A 22,597-nucleotide genomic window follows, 5' to 3' on the forward strand; every position below is an offset into this window, starting at 1 on the left:
TGGAAAAGGAAAATCTTTGGTAATAAACAGTGTGGGTTAATTGGTTATCAATGTGGAAAATCAATTCCATATGGATGGTCAAATCAAAAGGAAATAGGCTGAACCATAAAGCTTTTAGAAGAATAACATGGGAAAATTCTCAAACATCTAATGTCCATCCGAAAAAGAACTGTATCCAGAATACAGAAAGAACACCTAAGAATCAATAAGGCAGACAACCCAATACAAAAATGGGCAAAACCTTGGACTGTACACAAAAGATACCCATAGTATCTGAAAAGGTATTCGACTTCATTAAAAAAAAAACAGCCCCAAAAATCCAACACCAAATTAAAACCACAACGTATACCAATATACACCCTAAAATGGCAATGAAAATACCAAACACTGTTATTTCCAATAACAGGGAGTAACGAAAACTCTTATACTGTTGAGTGTAGCATAAATTGTTACAACCACTACGGAAAATGAAAAAACGTGCATGTTTGAATATATGCAACTGTGTTCCAGCAACCCTATTCCTATCTGAGACGTGTAATACATTCACAAAACAAAGGACAAGAACATTCACAGCAGTCTGTTCGTAGTAACTTTTCTCATCTATAAAATGAATGAACTGTAATGTAATACAATAAATACATACACAGCGTTGAGGATGACTGAGCCGAATTCTACAAAGCCTGAGTGTTTCTCACAGAGTATACACCCCATGTATCCACTGATACCGTACAACAAAGCTAGATTAATCTCTGGTGTAGAAGTCGTGCTAATGCCTGCTCTAGACTACCGATACTGTTCAGGTGATTATGTGGACGTATTTAAAGAAAAATCACTGAGGTCCACGGATTTATAGTGTGTACTTTTCTCTTTGTGTCTCTATAAAAAGTTTGTATTAATAAAGAAAGACCATCCCTACGTAACAGCAATAAGCAGTTTAATTATGAAATGAAGAGCTTCCTAAAAATAGTAACAAACAAAAACATCCAGTTTAGCAACAAATTTATGACGGGGTAACGATAACACTTTGATATATACCATTCGGTCTTTACCCTTTGCTGCTTTATGAATTAGCTTATGACATTAATGTACTTCAAATATTCCAATAAAAATTTAATTTGAAATAATACAAGGGATTCTAAAGTTCATTAGAAAGCATAAAAGGGTGAATATTTGAAAAAACCAAAACAGTAACAATAGACACAGTTATAATGATTTAATCAGTGGCACAGAATAGCCTGTACACGTACCACATAGTGTGTATATATGTGTATACATTTAATATAGGACGAAAAGCTTTGATCATACGCCTTTGGGGTTAGCTGGGTTCATAAATCAGAATATTCTGGATTTCTAAAAAATAACTCAATGTTTGCACCCTGTGCCCCCAGTTGAGTCTGGAACAGCAGACTGATCAACATTTCTACAAACGAGATCATGATTGTAAGTAGCCTCATGTCATTTCAGGTGAGGGTTTGCCACAGAATGAGTTCTGATGTTAAATGTAGGGGAAACACTGGCTGCCAGAACCTTTCAGGATTTAGAATTGTGCATAAGAGATTGCCAATCAGTATAGGATAAGGCGGACATCTTACGTCAATGAGTAGGGACAGGAAGGCTGATCTGAACAAACCGTGCAGTGGTTAAATTGTCAAGTGAACAAACTGTCAAGCAGTTAAATATTTAGGGGAAAATGTACTTTGACCCTTTTTCTATATCAGGTACCAAAGCAAATTAGAAATGGATTAGGAACTAATTCCTCATTTTACCAAATCAGGAAACACAAACCTAGAAACAGGTGATGTAGTTGAATATGCCTATGGAAATGGAGAAGACTGTGCCATGCAAAAAATGGACATTTTGCTGGTAAAAATGTAAACTGATGCACGTTTAATAGCAGCATTTGGCAAAATGTACTGAGATCCTTAAAACAAAACAAAAAAAAGGTACATTAGCCAGGCATGGTGGCTCACACCTGTTAATTCCAGCACTTTGGGAGGCCGAGGAGGGCAGACCATGAGGTCAGGAGATTGAGATCATCCTGGCTAATGTGGTGAAACCCCATCTCTACTGAAAATTAGCTGGGTGTCGTGACACACCTGTAGTCCCAGCTACTCGGGAGGCTGAAGCAGGATGATCATTTGAACCCAGGAGACAGTGGTTGTATTGAGCTGAGATTACACCACTGGACGACAGAGAGCGATTCCCTCAAAAAAAAAAAAAAAAAAAAAAAAAAAAGTACACTAACTTCTTGATTTGGTAATTCTACCCTCTAAAAATTCTCCTAAGGAAATAGTTAATATAAACAAATGTTTATTTATAAAAATGTTCACTGCTGTTTTTGTTTATAATAGCTAAAAACTGGAAAAAAGCTTTATATTACTGGAAGTAAAAGAAGTAGCTGGACGTGGTGGCTCACGCTTGTGATCCCAACACTTTGGGAGCCTGAGGCAGGAGGACTGTGTGAGTCCAAGAGTTCGAGTTCAGCCTGGGGAAAAACAAAACAGACAACTGGGCATCATACTATATGCCTATAATCCCAACTATTTGGGAGGCTGAGGTAGGAGGATCACTTGAGCCTGGGAGGTCGAGGCTGCAGTGAGCCAGGATTTTGCCACTGTATTTCAGCCTGGGCAAACTATTGAGACTTTCTCTCAAATAAAACAAAAAAGCATTATGAAGCTATATGTGTCATGAGTTCGGCAATGTAGATAAAAATTCATGGAAAAAAATGACAAAATAACATTATTTATAAAAAGAAAAAAGTACAGAACTAAGTCCATTGCTTAAAGGAAGCAGCGAAATAAATAATAATAAAGTCAAAACTTGACATAAAATTTCAGAAAGCTGGGCCTGAGCCTGAAAGATGACCAGAGAAAGGATGAATGCAGAGTACACCGTAATATGCTTTTGAAATTACTCCTAATAGTCATTCCTGACATGTATCCTTTGCATGAATGCTGATGGATGCTTTTCTCATGCAATTTCAACACACTATAGTTGTTTTTTTTTTTGGAGACAGTGTTTCTCTATGTAGGTCAGGCTGGTTTCAAACCCCAACCTCAGGTGACTCAGCCACCTCGGCCTCCCAAAGTGCTGGGATTACAGGCATCAGCCACCACACCCGGCCCTCACACTATAGTTCTAATGATAGCCAGGGCTAAATCTGTAACAAGAATTTTACCTACAACACTTCTCAGATTTGGCATACACTGACTGCATTAACCTCTAAGTAATGTCCCAACTATAGACTGGATCCTTACATATAGCTATAAAAACAGCCATGGATTGTTGCAGTATACGTCAATCATGAAATGCAGTCACTGGGCATTTAGGTATTCAAATAGGTTATCAAATAGTAAAATTAAGTACACGACCTGTGGACAATGGGGATATTACAGATTCAACACTATCCCCATCAAGCTATCAATGGCCTTCTTCACAGAACTGGAAAAAGCCACTTTAAACTTCATAAGGAGAGCCCGCAAGCAAAAAGAACAAAGATGGAGGCATCATGCTACCTGACTTCAAACTATACTACAAGGCTAGAGTAATCAAAACAGCATGGTACTGGTACCAAAATAGAGATACAGACCAATGGAACAGAACAGATGCCTCGGAAGTGATGCCACACATCTACAACCAACTGAACTTTGACAAACCTGACAAAAACAAGTAATGGGGAAAGGATTCCCTGTTTAATAAATGGTGTTGGGAAAACTGGCTAGCCATGTGCAGAAAGCAGAAACTGAACCCCTTCCTAACCTCTTACACTAAAATTAACTCCAGATGGATTAAAGATTTAAACATAAGACCTAACACCATAAAAACTCTAAAAGAAAACATAGTCAAAACCATTCAGGACATAGGCATAGGCAAGGAATTCATGGCAAAAACACCAAAAGCATTGGCAACAAAAGCCAAAATAGACAAATGGGGTCTAATTAAACTTCAGAGCTTCTGTACAGCAAAACAATCATTAGAGTGAACCGGCAACCAACGGAATGGGAAAAAAATTTTGCAATCTACCCATCTGACAAAGGGCTAATATCCAGAATCTACAAAGAACTAAAACAGATTTACAAGAAAAAAACAAAACCATTCAAAAGTGGGCAAAGGATATGAACAGACATTTTACGAAAGAAGACATATATAAGGCCAACACACATATGAAAAAATGCTCATCATCACTGGTCATTAGAGAAATGCAAATCAAAACTACACTGAGATAACATTTCACACCAGTTAGAATGGTGATCATTAAAAAATCAGGAGACATCAGATGCTGGTGAGGATGTGGAGAAATAGGAACACCTTTACACTGTTGGTGGGTGTGTAAATTAGTTCAACCATTGTGGAAGACAGTTTGGCGATTCCTCAAGGATCTAGAACTAGAAATACCATTTGACCCAGCAATCCCATTACTGTGTATATACCCAAAGGGTTATAAATTGTTCTACTATAAAGACACACGCACATGTATGTTCACTGCAGCACTGTTTACAATAGCAAAGACTTGGAACCAACCCAAATGCCCATCGATGATAGACTACAAGGAAAATTTGGCACATATACACGATGGGATACTACGCAGCCATAAAAAAATGATGAGTTCGTGTCCTCTGCAGGGACATGGATAAATCTGGAAACCATCATTCTCAGCAAACTAACACAAGAACAGAAAATCAAACATAGCATGTTCTCACTCATAGGCAGGTATTGAACAATAAGAACACATGGACACAGGGAGAGGAACATCACACACTGGGGTCTATTGGTGGGGGCTGGGAGAGGGAAAACAGGGGGCAGGGAGGTTGGAGAAGGATAACATGGGGAGAAATGCCAGATATAGGTGACGGGGGGATGGAGGCAGCAAACCACCTTGCCATGTATGTACCTGTGCATTAATAATCCTGCATGAACTGCACATGTACCCTAGAACCTAAAGTATTTAAAAAAAAAAAAAAAGCTCCAAGTACAAGTTATCTTTGAACTTTCTTTAGCAGTTCCTGGTTACTTAACTATGAATCTTGAAAAAAGTAAACTTATTTTATTTGTATATGAATTTTCAGTACCTAGCCCACATATGAATTGAGTAAGAAAAACGTGTGATTTTCTGCATTGTATGAACTCCCAAAAGAGTAAGAACTGACTCGCAAAGGAATTTAATCAGTTTCTAAACAAGATTGCCAATATGAAGTAATTCAAACTTTTGAAGTTAGTGGAAACTATTTATTCGAACCTAACTGTAGTACAGTCTCAAGCTGAGTTAAATAATATTAACTATATGATATTTAGTTCCTTAGGAATAGAACACTGCCACATCATAAAAATTCACAAATTTTTGCAGTAACGTTCAGCAATGAAAAAGACATGATTTCTACATTGAGAAATGTGGTATTAAAGTTGAATGGATTTATTTTTTTTTTAAAGGCCCAGTACAAAAAAATGGTTGAGCAAAGTGACTCTTTAACAAAATATACACCTGTAGAAAAAAATCCCTAATATACTGAGAGCTAATTGAACAGAAAAGTACTAAAGAGAACATACTTTCATATCTAGGCACAATTGGTCAGGTACTAATTATAATTTCTGTTATCATTTAAGTTGAAACCAATTCTTCAACTTGACTGACATGTGAGTCTAATACAGAGAAGGCACCTTTCTTACCTCTCACTCTCCTTATGGACCTTTTGAGAGAAACTCTTTGTAACATTTTAAGGAACACAGACAATGCACTATATCTAACTGTAGATATAGTTATTTCACATACCCCACTGTAGGAGAAACTAAATTAAAATATAAACTATGAGTTCTCTTTTTACATCTTATGATGAACATAACACCAGAAGATAATCCTCCACATAAACTTGCAAACAGAACACAAGATTTAAATTACATGTGCATTCGTCACTACAATGTAAAGAGTTCTATGAATTAGTGCAATTCTTTAAGTCCCCAGCATTTAGGGGAAAAGTACATACCAAGATATCTCAGCTACTACAAACCAAACTTTTTATGGCTCAATAGTCTAACAACTTAAAGTTCTGTAAAAAATCTTAGAAGTTATAAATGAAAGATTAGAACATTCAATAAGTGGTCTACAAAATTCTCTCAGAGAGTGACCAGAAGAAACAGGTAAAGTGTAAAATTCCAGAAATACAATATTTACAGCGATTATAAGAAAGGGGTAGTATCCACTCTAGGAAAAAACTCAAACTGTTGATTTCTAATTAGCTATTTTACTATCAGTTGAGGTGGTTATCACTTTGTAGTACTTAGTGGTTGTGTATTTAAATGTCTTGTTGAACAGTTACTGAAAGCAATTTATAAGAATAAGCATAGTTTTCCTCCAAAAGAAGTGAGAAACTATTCCAGATGATTCAGTCTCAGAACCAGTTATCATAGGAAGTCAAAAAACACAGTGTAAAACATTAGGTTGATTTAACCTCTATTTCAACAAATTTACATAATATTTACAATATGCAATTGTCAAAGCTATACAGTTTTGCAGACTGGCTTTACTTACATTTCTGCAAATGTTTTTCCCCAAATAAAAATATGCCAGGTAAGTCTATTTACAAACTAGGAAGCTGTTTCAGAAACAGCGTGATTTAGATATAAAGTGAAATCTCAGTACAATGGAAAGTGCAGGTCATGCTTTCAGATTCTGTCAACATCCCATTCCCTACACTCAGTTTAAGGGATACGAGTTTTGAACAGCTACTGTTCTTATGTGTCCACAATGTTTACTCATCATAATGTAATGATAACAAAAATTTGTCCACATCCATTCCTGCTGGAAATGAACTAGGAAGCTTCTTTTTCTGTTAAAAAAGAAAAGAAAAAATAAACTCAAACAAGGGCAAAAAAGTTTCTTAGTAAGTCGCTTAAAACAGTACTGTCAAACTTTTTTAGTCTATTAGAATTGTAGTTCCACAGAGAAGTAGAGACGTATAAACCCAAAGTTAATTAAATATACTTCAATGGTACCTGAATGTTTGTCTACAGCAAAAGACATTACGCAAATCCAGAGTGTCTGAATGTTGAATGGGAAAAGACAGAACGTGCTTTCTGTGTCAGGTGATTATTACTGCGTAGAAAGCTTTACTCACAGAGATAGTAAGAGTTAACAGGTACTTACCAGTTCCAAACACTTCATATATACCAGCTGCTTCATGTATACTACATTTAGTCCTCATACCATGTCAACTGATGAGGCTGAGACTGAGAAGCTACAGACTTAACTATGATCACAGGACCAATGAGCAGCAGATACAGGATTCGAACCCAGACTTGCAGGGCAACAAAGCTTAGATTATTTTCCTGATACTTCTATATTTTAAGCACTTTCTTTCTATTCAATCCACTTACTAAATTGCTAAACAAACTGAAAATATGTGGATTTTCATTCATCGGTGCTATCCCTGCATTCCCTTCCTATAGACAACCATGCTTAAAGAAAAAACACAGGTAAGGCCAGGTGCAGTGGCTCATGCCGGTAATCCCAGCGCTTTGGGAGGGCAAGGTGTGCAGATCATTTAAGCTGAGGACCTCAAGACCAGCCTGGGCAACATGGCGAAATCCCGTGTCTATAAAAAACTAAATCTTAGCCGGGCGTGGCGGCGCATGCCTGCAGTCCCAGCTATTCGGGAGGTGAGGTAACAGCTTCAGCAGTTGTTCTGCAAGCGCTCTGTCACCTGGACACCTTCTGCACACTACATTAACAATGCTGGACAACTGGTTTTGTCAATCAGAACTAAACGCTGTCTTGGCCATAACATTCAGTCAAGTTGCTGTGGCAAAAACTGCTGAATTCTCTCATTATTAAAGGGGAAAAAAAGCTGTGGTTTTGAAATTAAAACTTTCAAACTTGCCTTAATTTTCTTCTTTTTCATTGGTATTGATGAATTTGTAAGATTTTTACTAGAAGTTCGAGAGTTTCGCTCACGTTCATCTAATTCCTCAATTTTCCGCTTTTTTGTGGTGCTCCGTGAAGATCCTCTAAATTGTTGTGTGTTATCTTTCAGAGGAGTTGCTGAAGTGGTCCTAGAGATGGCTGCCCTAGAGAGAATCATCAACGTGTGGGCAGCCATATTTACACTGTTTTCACTGCCTGTTTCACTGGCAGGGCTGCAGGCAGGCAAGTCTGGGGTGACAGGAGGGACCATTACTTTTGATGTGCTACTGTCTTCACCAAAACGCCTACTAGAGGGGGCCTTGATAACATCTACAGGTTCTTCTTTATGTTTTTCCCCTGCCCCTGAGCCAGGTGTCCGGGGTACGGCTAAATCACCAGTATCAGCAAGCCTACTTCCTGAGCTGTGCCTCTGTACCTCTTGTAACATTTCTGCGGTAATCAAAGAACTGGCAGATTTAGTCTGTTCTTGTTTTAGATCTCTCACAGCTGTACCTACTGAAAGGCCATTTTTACTGCTTGAAGATGTGCCTTGTTTCTTGTTCAGTTCTTGCAGTGAAGCTATAGATTTCTCAGTTCGCAAACCCCCATTTTGCTGCCCAGTAGATGGTTTGGAATTTTCTGAATTTTTCTGCCTTTCTACATCGCTGCATAATTCATTCTCCTTATTAGCTGTTGCTTTATGGAAAGATTCAAGCACGATTTCTGTTGGTGAAACTTTCTTTTCTGACTGAGTTTCTCTTACGGCAGTATGCCGGCTAACGGCACTTTCTGATTTAGATAAAATCTTAGGCAGAGGCGGCTTCTCTTTCTCTCTTTTGATAGCATTCTTGGAAGGGGGTTTTAAGGCGGACGACGCACCGGGTGAGTCGAGATTAGGACAAGAGACTGCATTCCTTTGTTTGCTCTGGGACACCATCTTATGGTTTGGCCCCTGTGTATTTCCCACAGGAGCAGTAGTGCTGTCAAAACAGAGTACACGTCTGTGGCACGGTTTAGCAGCTGGCACTATATTCTCTTCTGGAAAGGGAACTGTGGTTTCTTCTGATTGCTTCCCAAGATCTGTGCCAATATTTTTGTCAGAAACTTCAGTTCTAAAACAAAACAAAGATATTTCTAGCAGCATAAAGAAACCCTTTATGTTTTCAATCTGAGCCTTCACACAATCCACGACAGAAGCTACTTCATGCTCACCTTTGCGCATCACATCCAACTGAACGACTTGACGAATCCACTAAATTATTCGCCTGTTTTCCTGAAATTATAAATGAACATTCCTGAGAAAGAATATACTCCTCTTAAAGAGGATGGAACAGATGACAATTATCAAATATTATGAGAACAATTTTTAAATGATAGCTAATGTACAAATAGAACACTTTTGACATGCCAACTTTATTTATTTATTTTTTTTGAGACGGAGTTTCGCTCGTTACCCAGGCTGGAGTGCAATGGCGCGATCTCGGCTCACTGCAACCTCCGCCTCCTGGGTTCAGGCAATTCTCCTGCCTCAGCCTCCCGAGTAGCTGGGATTACAGGCGCGCGCCACCGTGCCCAGCTAATTTTTTGTATTTTTAGTAGAGACGGGGTTTCACCGTGTCGACCAGGATGGTCTCGATCTCAACCTCGTGATCCACCCGCCTCAGCCTCCCAAAGTGCTGGGATTACAGGCGTGAGCCACCGCGCCCGGCCCGACATGCCAACTTTTAACAAGCAGCTTTGAAATAAATACAAGATCGCTATTCCCTCACCGCTACAGAGAAAATCCAAATTTGGAGCAAATGACATGCATCAACTTCTGGCAAATACTTCATTTGTTTTACTGAGACAGAGCCATGCTCTGCTGCCCAGGCTATAGTGAAGTAGCACGATCTCGGCTCACTGCAACCTCTGCCTCCTGTGTTCGAGTGATTCTCCTGTCTCAGCCTCACAAGTAGCTGGGATTACAGGTGTCCACCACCATGCTAAGCTAATTTTTTGTAATTTGTTTTTCTTCTTTTGAGATGGAGTTTCACTCTTGTTGCCCAGGCTGGAGTATAATGGCACAATCTTGGCTCACTGCACCCTCTGCCTCTCAGGTTCAAGGGATTCTCCTGCCTCAGCCTCCTGAGTAGCTGGGATTACAGGCATGGGCCACCACACCCGGCTAGTTCTGTATTTTTAGTAGAGACAGAGTTTCACCATGTAGGTCAGGCTAATCTCGAACTCCCAACCTCAGGTAATCTGCCCGCCTCAGTTTCCCAAAGTGCTGGGATTACAGGCATGAGCCACCGCACCCGGCCAACTGTTTGTATTTTCAATAGAGATGGGGTTTTGCCATGTTGGCCAGGCTGGTCTTGAACTCCTGGCCTCAAGCAATCTGCCCACCTGAGCTTCCCAAAGTGCTGAGATTACAGGCATGAGCAAATACTATAAATCCGGTCTTTGGATCTACAAATTACAATGCTCAACATAGCACGTAATGGCAGTCACAGAAAACAATAGGTTTTATCTGTTTTAGAATTCTGCCCAGGTACCTAGCATGTTTGCAAGCCTGTGACACTCAGAACACATGCTCTGGAGCTTTAATGGCCATATTTCAATTTCCACGAGCTTCAGTATTTATGTGGGAGAGCAGCAAGATATCAAAACTAGAAAGAGCAAAGATGACATTACAAAGAACGTTATGTATTATGCAAAAGGTTTCAGAGGCAATCTTTTGAGTTTTATTTATTTTATTTATTATTAATTGTTTGAGACGGAATCTTGCTCTGTTGCCCAGGTTGGAGTGCAATGGTGTGATCTTGGCTCACTGCAACCTCCTGGTTCCAAGTGATTCCAGTGCCTCAGTCTCCCGAGTAGCTGGGATTACAGGTGCACACTGCCATGCCCCAGCTTATTTTTATAGTTTTAGTAGAGAAGGGGTTTCATTATGTTGGCCAGGCTGATCTCAAACTCCTGACCTCAGGTGATCTACCCACCTCATCTTCCCAAAATGCTGGGACTACAGGTGTGAGCCACCCTACCTGGCCTCTTTAAGAGTTTTAAATAGGGAAGATGCATGAACAAGTTTTGTTTTCGGAAGATCGATCTGGCAATAATGTGGAAGATGGAAGAGAGAGGAGAGAAAACTAGAAACAGAAACTCGAAGTAGATGACTCTATTCTAGGTAAGAGATGATGAGGGTCTTAGAAACAATAATGGGCATTTACACGGAAACAAAAAGCAAAGGGAAAAATCAATTGTGACATTAACCAAGGGGGAAAAATCCTAGGCAGAAGAAGTCTTTGAGAAGCAGAGGTGGGACTTAAATATGTAGAGTCTGAAGGTCTTGAGTCATACAAAATTAGCAAGGGAGGAGCATAATCGTTTAGTTATGGCTCCAAAGCCACCATAGTTACTTTGGGAAAGAAAAGTTAGGTAAGAATGGACAAATTTCAATGCATATGGCAATATTAGGAGGCCACTGGTGACCCTAGTGTAGACGGTTTCAGTAGAAAGATGAGAAAAGTCAGTAATTTGGTTGAAGAAACGGGAGATTAAGAGAGGTTGGGGATAAAAGGCTGGCAGCTAGGACAAACCTATGTTGACAGCCAGAGAGAGAAGCCAAAAAAGAAAAGTTGAAAGATGTACAGAAGATAGAATCTGGAGCATAAGTAGACTGCATTAACCTTAGAAAGAATGAAAGTTATTCCTTTAAGAAAGAAGGATGATTTTGGAAGTAGGATAGGTATGTACTGAATGGAAGTGATCATTGTGCCCGAAGTCTTCTCATTTTAAAAAAAGAAATCCTTTATCCCAATGTCATAAAAATATTCTCTTATACATTCTTCCAGAATTTAATTGTTTGACTTTTTTGAGGTCTTTAATCATCTTGGCGTTCACCTCTGAATGAGGAAGGGATCTACTTTTTCCTCTCTGCTGTATATTTAATGATCAATACATTTCATATATTACACCACCCATCTTGCTCTGACTTCTGATGTTCCCATGACATTACCATGTATAAGGTCTCCTTCTAAACCATCTTGTCCCACTTTTCTTTGTAATTACTGTGGCTTTGCAATATTTTACCATTTAGTAGAATGAGTCTGCCCTCTGTTCTCCTATCTTAGCCAGCTGCGGACTTTCGTTCTTTCTCATATAATTTATTAATAGTTTTTCCCATCTCCCAAAATATTCTACTGGGATTAAGGAAAACTATATAGAATTTTTGATTCAACTCTGAAGAAGCGCAATCTTTACACTGTTAAATCTTAAAATCTATGAACATGGTTCTCTTCTATTTATATATCCTTTATGAAAGATTTCAAACATTCTCCATTTCCAACATTTTTGGTTAGGTTTCTTCCTTTATACTTTATCATTTTTGTGGTTATTATAAACAGTATCTTATTTTCTATTACATTTAATAGGTGCTTATTGTTGGCACCTAAAAACAAAACATCAATAAATTAATCATACCTGGCAACCTTACCGAATTCTTATTAGTTCTATTAATTTATTAACTCTTTGTGGCTTATTGTAAAAAATCCCATCATTTTCCATAAGTTTAGTCCCCTCTCTTCAAATCTTTACACCTGTCTCTTTCCTTTTCTAAGACAGGATCTCCCTGTTTGTTGCCTAGACTGGAGTGCAGTCGCATGATCGTGGCTCATGACAGCCTCACCTCCTGGACTTAAGCAATCCTTCTACCTCACCTTCCCAAGTAGTTGGCCTACGTGTCATCACACTTGGCTACTTTATAAAAATTTCTTTTCTAGAGACGTGGTCTCACTATGTTGCCCAGGTCGGTCTCAAACTCCTAGACTCAAGCGATCCTCCTGCCTCGGCTTCCAAAAATGCTGGGATTATGGGGATGAGCCACCATGCCCAGCTGCATTTTCTTACTAAATTTTCTGGAATCACGTATGTATGGGACCTTGTCTATGGTGGACGTATAATCAGATGTCAGCGGGGAAAAGTTTGATTACTTAATAATTAATTTACTGGTGTTGGAAACATTGGCTTATTACATACAGGGTGGGAATGAGTATACTTGTTTTGTTCACAGCTTTAAAGGAAACCCATGGCGTTTACTACAAATAGTCTTTAAGAACTTTTATCATAAATGGATGCTTAACTTCACCAATGTTATTTTCTGGCATTAACTTTGTAAGAGATAAAAACAGTGTCAGACTATAAAGACACATGTGATGTGTACTAATAAAAGTATAACACCTCAACGGACAGGAAATTTAATAGAGACGTAGGAAATGGATATAAATAAGCAATTCATAGAAGGAAAAATATTATTTATAGTTACAAGAGAGGATTCTCAACTTATTAGTAATCAGAATAAAGCAAAAGAATGATATGAGATACCACCTTACATCCATCACAGTGGTAAAAGCTAAACTACCACATGGTATCAAACATCGGTAGTGTTGTGAGGGAAGCAGAAAAAATAATGGTAGAAGTACAAACTTTCTTCTTTATGTAAACCCAATACACCCACAGGCTTCTGGGAATAAGCCTCCAAAGAAGCCCTCATCTGGGTCCACACAGAGGCATTTACAAAGATATTCCTCATAACATTGTATGTCAGATCAAAAACTCTGAAAACATCTTAAAAGTCCATTGATAGGTTTATGCAAGTGATAGATATCAAATGGCCATTAAAAGGAATGAACTAGAGAAAGAACATAAAAATAATAGAGTAGCTATAACATGACACAAGTCTAAGAGGGTGCCTCAATACGTCAAAATGCAACTTAAGCCTACATCAATAGAGGTACACTGTTTCGCTTAAGGAAAGGCTGATGTGATGAGAGCATTTAGCGAGTTCTCTATAATCAGTGCACTTAAGACACTCAGACTACTGAGAAGAAACACTCACAGTGTAATGTGGTAAGTGCTGTAGCATAGGTATCACTAAGAATTAAAGAAAACAATAAAACTGGAATACCCACCTTAGCCACCGTTGGTTAAAAACGCTTCCTAGGATAAAGTTACATTTGAGTTAAGTTTGAAAGATAAGTAAGAACCAGACTGAGGCTAAGAGCTGGGTAAGAAGGGGGATTTCCAGGTAGAAGAGATAGCATTGGTAAAGGTGCAGGGACAAGAACGATCACCGAGTATAAGGTGAACAGCAACTATGGTTTGCGCAAAGGGTCCATGCTGGGAAGTGGTAAGAGATGAGAACGGAGAGGTTGATAGTGACAAGATGACAAATGTATGCATTTATTTCACCCCAAGAAATTTCAATTTTATCCTGTGGGCAAAGGGGAGTTGCTGAAAGATTTTATGCAGGGAAGCAACATATTCAGATTTGTACTTTAGGGAAAAAAAAGTTACTTGGCAAGCAGATATAAGGTGATCTGAAACAACAGAGACCGAAAGAAGGGAGACTGACTACAAAATACTATTGATACAACTTGGATGAAAAGTCACAAATACTTAAACTAAGAAAGAGAGGAAAAATATGTTTTAAGAACGACTGCGAGGCTTTTCACATGAGCAAAGAGATAGCTGTGAAGCTGGCCGAAGTCGGGAACAAAGGAAGGTAATCTGCAAACTTGAAAGCCTTGCTCCACAAAGTATGGTGCAGTAACAGCGGCACCTGCATTGCTCAGGGGCTGTCAGAAATGAGGAATTTCAGGCCCTGTGCCAGTCCTGTTAATTCAGTACCTGCACTTAACAAAATCTCCAAGTAGTTCATATACACACCAAAATACAAGAAGAACTGCTCTAAAGTCTCATACAATTATACAAGCCATTCACTAAACACTTGAAAGCTGTTGGGAAAAATAGGGATCACATTTAACTTAGGGTAGCTGCAAACAACAAACCAAGGACTAGAGGGCAAAAGCTAACAGAATCAACAAAGGAAACAACTGTCTCAGAACCAAAGCTGTCCAGTAACAGTTGGCTGCATTGTGACGTCTGTCATTAGCAAATGTAGGGTGATGACTTGCTGGCAAATGGCTTAGGTGGGTGCTGCTAACAAATGGATACACAGACATCAAGTTGGCAGTAATGAACTGAAAAATGGTACCTATACAAGGCTTGTTTCTTAGTCCCTGAGGCTTCTGAGATTTCGGAGGGACAGGGAATTGAGGGATACTTCTACTGCATACAGGTGCTGTCAAAGGCATATGAAGGACCTAGAAGAGAAAAAGCCATTAATTACACTAAGCTTGAAGAGCATCACCGCACCATTTTCAGTTCATAAGTCTTACCTGCCGAGGAGGACTAGAAAAGTTATTTCCATTCTGTCCAACCACAGATACTGGGATCATCCCTACCATTCCTTGGAGTACAGGCTGGACTGGAGAGGCAATTATTATGGCAGATCCTAAAAAAAACAATTCTTGTTAAGATAAGATGTTCTTTCAAATGTTTGGGTACAACATATCAAATTAATTATTGCTTTGAAATAAATTTTATGAACAATCACTCTCCCTTATGATCTACTCTCCTTAAAAAAATACAAAAAGGGAGGGGACTCAAGATGGCGCCGTGAGAACAACCCAGGATTGGAGCCCGCGTTGAATTCGCAAACGGTGAGTCAGTGCTGCATTTCCAGACTGATCTTTGTTGCCCACAGAACGGGGAAACTCCCAAGTATAAAAAGACACGGGACGCCAGGCAGTAGGTCTGCCTGGCGAAGCCGGCAGCCGGGGCGGCGGCGGCCGGCCCTACCCAGCAATCCCCACAGGGCGCGCTTGTCCGGGTGCCTTGTTGAACCGGCAACCTGAGACTTGAGAGGGCTGGACTTGAGACTGAACGAGACTTGCACAGTAGCCCAGCCCAGGGGATTGCAGGGACAGATCGCTTGGGATACCCAGTGGGACGAACAAAACCGCGATTTCAAACTATCCCAGGCAGACGGTCCGAGACGCTCTGTGGGGGAGGGGCGTCCACCACTATGGAGGCAACCTACCCCAACTGAGATACACGCCCACTGCTGACGCAGCCAGCCGTTGCCGAGGCAACCCGTCCCTACTGAGATACACGCCCACTGCTGACGCAGCCTGCCGTTGCTGAGGCAACACGCTACAACGAAGAGACTCCGCCGCAGGGCGTGGCGGAGACCACAGCAGAGCCGGCAGGAACAGCGTGAATACACAACAGCAGGGCGGAGCCTCGGCAGCCAAACAGTGGCTAGTCTGCCTTTGAGCTGGGCAGGAAACCTGATCGGACATCCAAAAATAAAGCCCAAACCCCTCAACACAGAGCATTTGAGAAAAAAAAAAGGGTTGTTTAATGAGCTGTGTTGCAGCAGAATCAAACATAGCAGCCTAACAGCCCTGAATGAACAACAGAGTGCACAGCTTAGCAATTAAACCCCTATAAAGTACAAACTGTCTCCTCAAGCAGCTCCCTGACCCCTCTATATCCAAAAGACTGTCATTAGGCAGGCATCATCCTGGGACAAAGAGAGCAGAAAAAGAAACTGGTAGCATCCCTCGCTGTGCCACGGCTACTAGAGGTGCACCCCAGACAAGCAGGGTCTGGAGCGGACCTCAACAGTTGTACAGCGAAGGGGCTAGACTGGTAGAAGGAAAACCAAGCAACAGAAATACTTCATCATCAACATTCTGGGTGTCCACTCAGAGACCCAAACGAAAAGTCAGCAACTACGCAGACGACCAGCGGACAAATCCACAAAGACGGGAAGAAACCAGCGCAAAAAGGAGGAAAACACCCGAAACCAGAACACCTCGCCTCCTAGAAAGGACCAAAACTCCTCACCAGCAAGGGAACAAAGCTGGACGGAGAATGACTGTGACGAAATGACGGAATTAGACTTCAGAAGATGGATAATGAGAAACTTTTGTGAGCTAAAAGATCATGTATTAAATCAATGCAAAGAAACTAAGAACCTTGAAAAAAGATTTGAAAAAAGATTCGAGGAAATGATAACAAGAATGGATACCTTAGAGAGGAATATGAATGAATTAAAGGAGCTGAAAAACACAATACGAGAACTTCGCGAAGCAAACGCAAGTTTCAATAGCCGAATTGACCAAGCAGAAGAAAGAATATCTGAAGTCGAAGACCAACTCAATGAAATAAAACGAGAAACCAAGATCAGAGAAAAAAGCGCAAAAAGGAATGAACAAAGTCTCCAAGAAATGTGGGACTATGTGAAAAGATCTAACCTACGTTTGATAGGTGTACCAGAAGGGGACGAAGAGAATGAATCCAAGCTGGAAAATACTCTTCAGGACATCATCCAGGAAAATTTCCCCCACCTAGCAAGACAAGCCAACACTCAATTGCAGGAAATACAGAGAACACCACAAAGATATTCCGCAAGAAGAGCAACCCCAAGGCACATAATCGTCAGATTCAACAGGGTTGAAATAAAGGAGAGAATACTAAGGGCAGTCAGAGAGAAAGGTCGGGTCACCCACAAAGGGAAGCCCATCAGACTCACAGCAGATCTCTCGGCAGAAACACTACAAGCCAGAAGAGAGTGGGGGCCAATATTCAACATTCTTAAAGAAAAGAACTTTCAACCCAGAATTTCATATCCAGCCAAACTGAGCTTCAGAAGTGAAGGAAGAATAAAATCCTTTGCGAACAAGCAAGTACTCAGAGATTTTGTCACCACCAGGCCTGCTTTACAAGAGCTCCTAAAAGAGGCACTACACATAGAAAGGATCAATCAGTACCAGCCATTCCAAAATCACACTGAATGCTGAAGAGCTTCAACATAATGAAGAATCTACAACAACTAACAGGCAAAACAGCCACTTAGAATCAAAATGGCAGTATCAAATTCACACATAACAATATTAACCCTAAATGTAAATGGACTAAATGCACCAATCAAAAGACACAGACTGGCTAATTGGATAAAAATCCAAAACCCATCAGTGTGCTGTATCCAGGAAACCCATCTCACATACAAGGATACACAAAGGCTCAAAATAAAGGGATGGAGGAAGATTTACCAAGCTAATGGAAAGCAAAAAAAAGCAGGAGTTGCAATTCTCATCTCTGATAAAATAGACTTTAAAGCAACAAAGATCAAAAGAGACAAAGAAGGCCATTACATAATGGTAAAAGGATCGATACAACAAGAAGAGCTAACGATCCTAAACATATATGGACCCAACACAGGAGCACCCAGATACATAAGGCAAGTTCTTAATGACTTACAGAAGGACTTAGACTCCCACACAATAATAGTGGGAGACTTTAACACTCCACTGTCAATACTAGACAGATCAACCAGACAGAAAATCAACAAGGATACCCAGGGCTTGAACTCAGACCTGGAGCAAGCAAACCTGGTGGACATTTACAGAACTCTCCACCCCAAATCCACAGAATACACATTCTTCTCAGCACCACATCACACCTACTCTAAAATTGACCACATAATTGGAAGTAAAGCACTGCTCAACAAATGCAAAACAACTGAAATCATAACAAACAGCCTCTCAGACCATAGTGCAATCAAGTTAGAACTCAGAATTCAGAAACCGACCCAGAACCGCACAGCTTCATGGAAACTGAACAACTGGCTCTTGAATGTTGACTGGGTAAACAACGAAATGAAGGCAGAAATAAAGAAGTTCTTCGAAACCAATGAGAATGAAGACACAACGTGCCAGAACCTCTGGGACACATTTAAAGCAGTCTCTAGAGGAAAGTATATAGCAATAAGTGCCCATATGAGGAGAATGGAGAGATCCAAAATTGACACCCTATCGTCAAAATTGAAAGAGCTAGAGGAGCAAGATCAACAAAACTCAAAACCCAGCAGAAGACAAGAAATTACTAAGATCAGAGCTGAGCTGAAGGAGATTGAGACACGAAAAACCCTTCAAAAAATCAATAAATCCAAGAGCTGGTTTTTTGAAAAGATCAACAAAATAGACAGACCACTAGCCAGATTGATTAAAAATAAAAGAGAGAACAACCAAATAGATGCAATAAAAAATGATAAAGGGGAAATCACCACAGATTCCACAGAAATTCAAACCATCATCAGAGAATATTACAAACAACTCTATGCACATAAACTAGTAAACCTGGAAGAAATGGATAAATTCCTGGACTCCTGTGTCCTCCCAAGCCTAAACCAGGAGGAAGCTGAAACTATGAATAGACCAATAACAAGGTCTGAAGTTGAGGCAGCAATTAAGAGCCTACCTCACAAAAAAAGCCCAGGCCCAGATGGGTTCACAGCCGAATTCTACCAGACACACAAGGAGGAGCTGGTACCATTCCTTCTAAAACTATTTCAAACAATCCAAAAAGAGGGAATCCTTCCCAAATCATTTTATGAGACCAACATCATCCTGATACCAAAACCCGGCAGAGACCCAACGAGAAAAGAAAACTTCAGGCCAATATCCATGATGAACATAGATGCAAAAATCTTCAATAAAATATTGGCAAGCCGATTGCAACAGCAAATCAAAAAACTTATTCATCATGATCAAGTAGGATTCATCCCAGGGATGCAAGGCTGGTTCAACATACGCAAGTCTATCAACGTAATTCACCACATAAACAGAACCAAAAACAAAAACCACATGATTATCTCAATTGACGCAGAGAAGGCATTTGACAAAATTCAACAGCCCTTTATGCTAAAAACCCTCAATAAACTCGGTATCGATGGAACGTATCTCAAAGTAATAAAAGCTATTTATGACAAACCAACAGCCAATATCATACTGAATGGGCAAAAACTGGAAGCATTCCCTTTGAAATCTGGTACTAGACAAGGATGCCCTCTCTCACCACTCCTATTCAATATAGTACTGGAAGTTCTAGCCAGAGCAATCAGGCAAGAAAAAGAAATAAAGGGTATTCAAATAGGAAAGGTGGAAGCCAAATTGTCTCTATTTGCAGACGACATGATAGTATACCTAGAAGACCCCATCGCCTCAGCCCAAAAACTCCTGAAACTGATAAACAACTTCAGCAAAGTCTCAGGATATAAAATCAATGTGCAAAAATCACAAGCATTCGTCTACACCAATAACAGACTTAAAGAAAGCCAAATCAAGAGCGAACTGCCATTCGCAATTGCTACAAAAAGAATAAAATACCTTGGAATACAACTCACAAGGAACGTAAGGGACCTCTTCAAGGAGAACTACAAACCACTGCTCAACGAAATCAGAGAGGACACAAACAGATGGAGAAACATTCCATGTTCATGGTTAGGAAGAATTAATATCGTGAAAATGGCTATACTGCCCAAAGTAATTTACAGAATCAACGCTATCCCCATCAAGCTACCATTGACTTTCTTCACAGAACTGGAAAAAACCACCATGAACTTCATATGGAACCAAAAGAGAGCCCGCATAGCCAAGTCAATTCTAAGCAAAAAGAACACAGCGGGGGGCATCACACTACCGGATTTCAAACTATACTACAAGGCTACAGTAATCAAAACAGCATGGTACTGGTACCAAAACAGAGATATAGACCAATGGAACAAAACAGAGGCACCGGAGGCAACACAACATACATACAACTATACAATCTTTGATAAACCTGACAAAAACAAGCAATGGGGCAAGGATTCCATGTTTAACAAATGGTGTTGGGAAAACTGGCTAGCCATGTGCAGAAAGCAGAAACTGGACCCCTTCCTGACACTAAAATTAACTCCAGATGGATTAAAGACTTAAACATAAGACCTGGCACCATAAAAACCCTAGAAGGAAATCTAGGCAAAACTATCCAGGACATAGGAGTAGGCAAGGACTTCATGAACAAAACACCAAGAGCATTGGCAACAAAAGCCAAAATAGACAAATGGGACCTAATGAAACTCCACAGCTTCTGCACGGCAAAAGAAACAGGCACTAGAGTGGATCGGCAACCAACAGAATGGGAAAAAATTTTCGCAGTCTACCCATCTGACAAAGGGCTGATATCCAGAATTTACAAACAACTCAAGCAGATTTACAGGAAAAAAACAAACAAGCCCATTCAAAAGTGGGCAAAGGATATGAACAGATACTTTACGAAAGAAGACATATATGAGGCCAACAATCATATGAAAAAATGCTCATCGTCACTGGTCATCAGAGAGATGCAAATCAAAACCACATTGAGATACCATCTCATGCCAGTTAGAATGGCAATCATTAAAAAATCTGGAGACAACAGATGCTGGAGAGGATGTGGAGAAAAAGGAACACTTTTACACTGTTGGTGGGAGTGTAAATTAGTTCAACCATTGTGGAAGACAGTGTGGCGATTCCTCAAGGCCTTAGAAATAGAAATTCCATTTGACCCAGCAATCCCATTACTGGGTATATATCCAAAAGACTATAAATCGTTCTACTATAAGGACACATGTACACGAATGTTCATTGCAGCACTGTTTACAATAGCAAAGACCTGGAATCAACCCAAATGCCCATTGATAATAGACTGGATTGGGAAAATGTGGCACATATACACCATGGAATATTATGCAGCAATCAGAAATGATGAGTTCGTGTCGTTTGTAGGGACATGGATGAATCTGGAAAACATCATCCTCAGCAAACTGACACAAGAACAGAAAATGAAACACCGCATATTCTCACTCATAGGTGGGTGATGAAAAATGAGAACACATGGACACAGAAAGGGGAGTACTAAACACTGGGGTCTATTGGGGGGAAAAGGGGAGGGCCAGTGGGAGGGGGAGGTGGGGAGGGATAGCCTGGGGAGAAATGCCAAATGTGGGTGAAGGGGAGAAGAAAAGCAAAGCACACTGCCATGTGTGTACCTACGCAACTGTCTTGCATGCTCTGCTCATGTACCCCAAAACCTATAATCCAATAAAAAATTAAAAAAAAAAAAAAAAAAATACAAAAAAAACAAAACTGACTTAGGAACAACAGCAAGGCTAACAAAGAAAAAGTCAATCCAAATATGAAGGTGGTCTTGTGTTACTCAGTCACAGCGAACCATCTTGAGCAACCGTAAGACTCTACAGCCAAGAAATTATATTATAATCATATCATATCTGGATTCCTCTAAAAATAATGAAACTAGTTAGAAAATGGGTGGTGAATGTTTCAAGTCTGAGTCTTATACCAGAAAATTAGAACCCCAACTGAATATTTATAGTACGCTCGTAACCCCAACCTATTACTTATCTCAATGGTATTGGCCCAAAAAGGGGTAAGGTAAACACGTAATTGGACAAAACTGTGGAGGGAAGACTATAATTCTGTAATTTTTGTAACTGTAAAATTACAATTACTATAGAAGTCAACAATATAGTTTGTGGCAACTGTAACTTAGTCCTGTCCCATAAACAAACTTCTGCCTAATACACTAACTACTGTCAGGTTGATGCCCTCGTTTTCATGCAACCCACTATGGCATCTCGATCTATGCTGGTGCTGCTTCTCTTTATAACTTATGGATTTTATAAGTTATAATAAGTCCTTTAAGTCCAAATCCTACCTTAATTCTTCAAGCTTTAGCTCAAGCCCTACCTTCTCTACTCCATTCTGACTTCTTCTTTATGGAATTTGTAACAGACTTAAAACAGACCCATTAGGTTTAATACTAATTGTTGAAATTTAATGAAATTTTATTGTATGTTAATAAAGTAACAAAAAGGGAAAGGAGGGAAGCTTGGGAACCAACACATAAGGAAATGTAAATGAATGTGCCATAAGCTCTGTCTCTGAGGAACATACAATAAAAAATCAACATGACAGGCATATCCATCAC

General features: G+C 39.9%; 1 protein-coding gene across 7 annotated transcripts in view; it reads right to left on the bottom strand.

Annotated features, from left to right (window-relative positions):
- Window positions 1-5,390: 5,390 nt before the first annotated feature.
- The window catches only part of NPAT (nuclear protein, coactivator of histone transcription), a 67,920-nt gene continuing 50,713 nt past the window's right edge, over window positions 5,391-22,597 (bottom strand). For 6 of the 7 annotated variants that reach the window (XM_035264449.3, XM_078339379.1, XM_017977518.4 and 3 more), the window contains 5 exons: window positions 15,115-15,230; window positions 14,931-15,039; window positions 9,110-9,170; window positions 7,875-9,009; window positions 5,391-6,824 (listed from right to left, as the gene is read on the bottom strand). In XM_035264449.3, the coding sequence (XP_035120340.3) occupies window positions 6,747-6,824; window positions 7,875-9,009; window positions 9,110-9,170; window positions 14,931-15,039; window positions 15,115-15,230 (1,499 nt within the window). In that variant the 3' untranslated portion in view covers window positions 5,391-6,746. Of the gene's footprint in view, window positions 6,825-7,874; window positions 9,032-9,109; window positions 9,171-14,930; window positions 15,040-15,114; window positions 15,231-22,597 lie in introns of those variants that run through there. The other variant, XM_078339381.1, reaches the window with a different exon arrangement.

Source organism: Callithrix jacchus, chromosome 10 (genome assembly GCF_049354715.1).
Source record: "Callithrix jacchus isolate 240 chromosome 10, calJac240_pri, whole genome shotgun sequence".
NCBI lineage: Eukaryota > Metazoa > Chordata > Mammalia > Primates > Cebidae > Callithrix > Callithrix jacchus.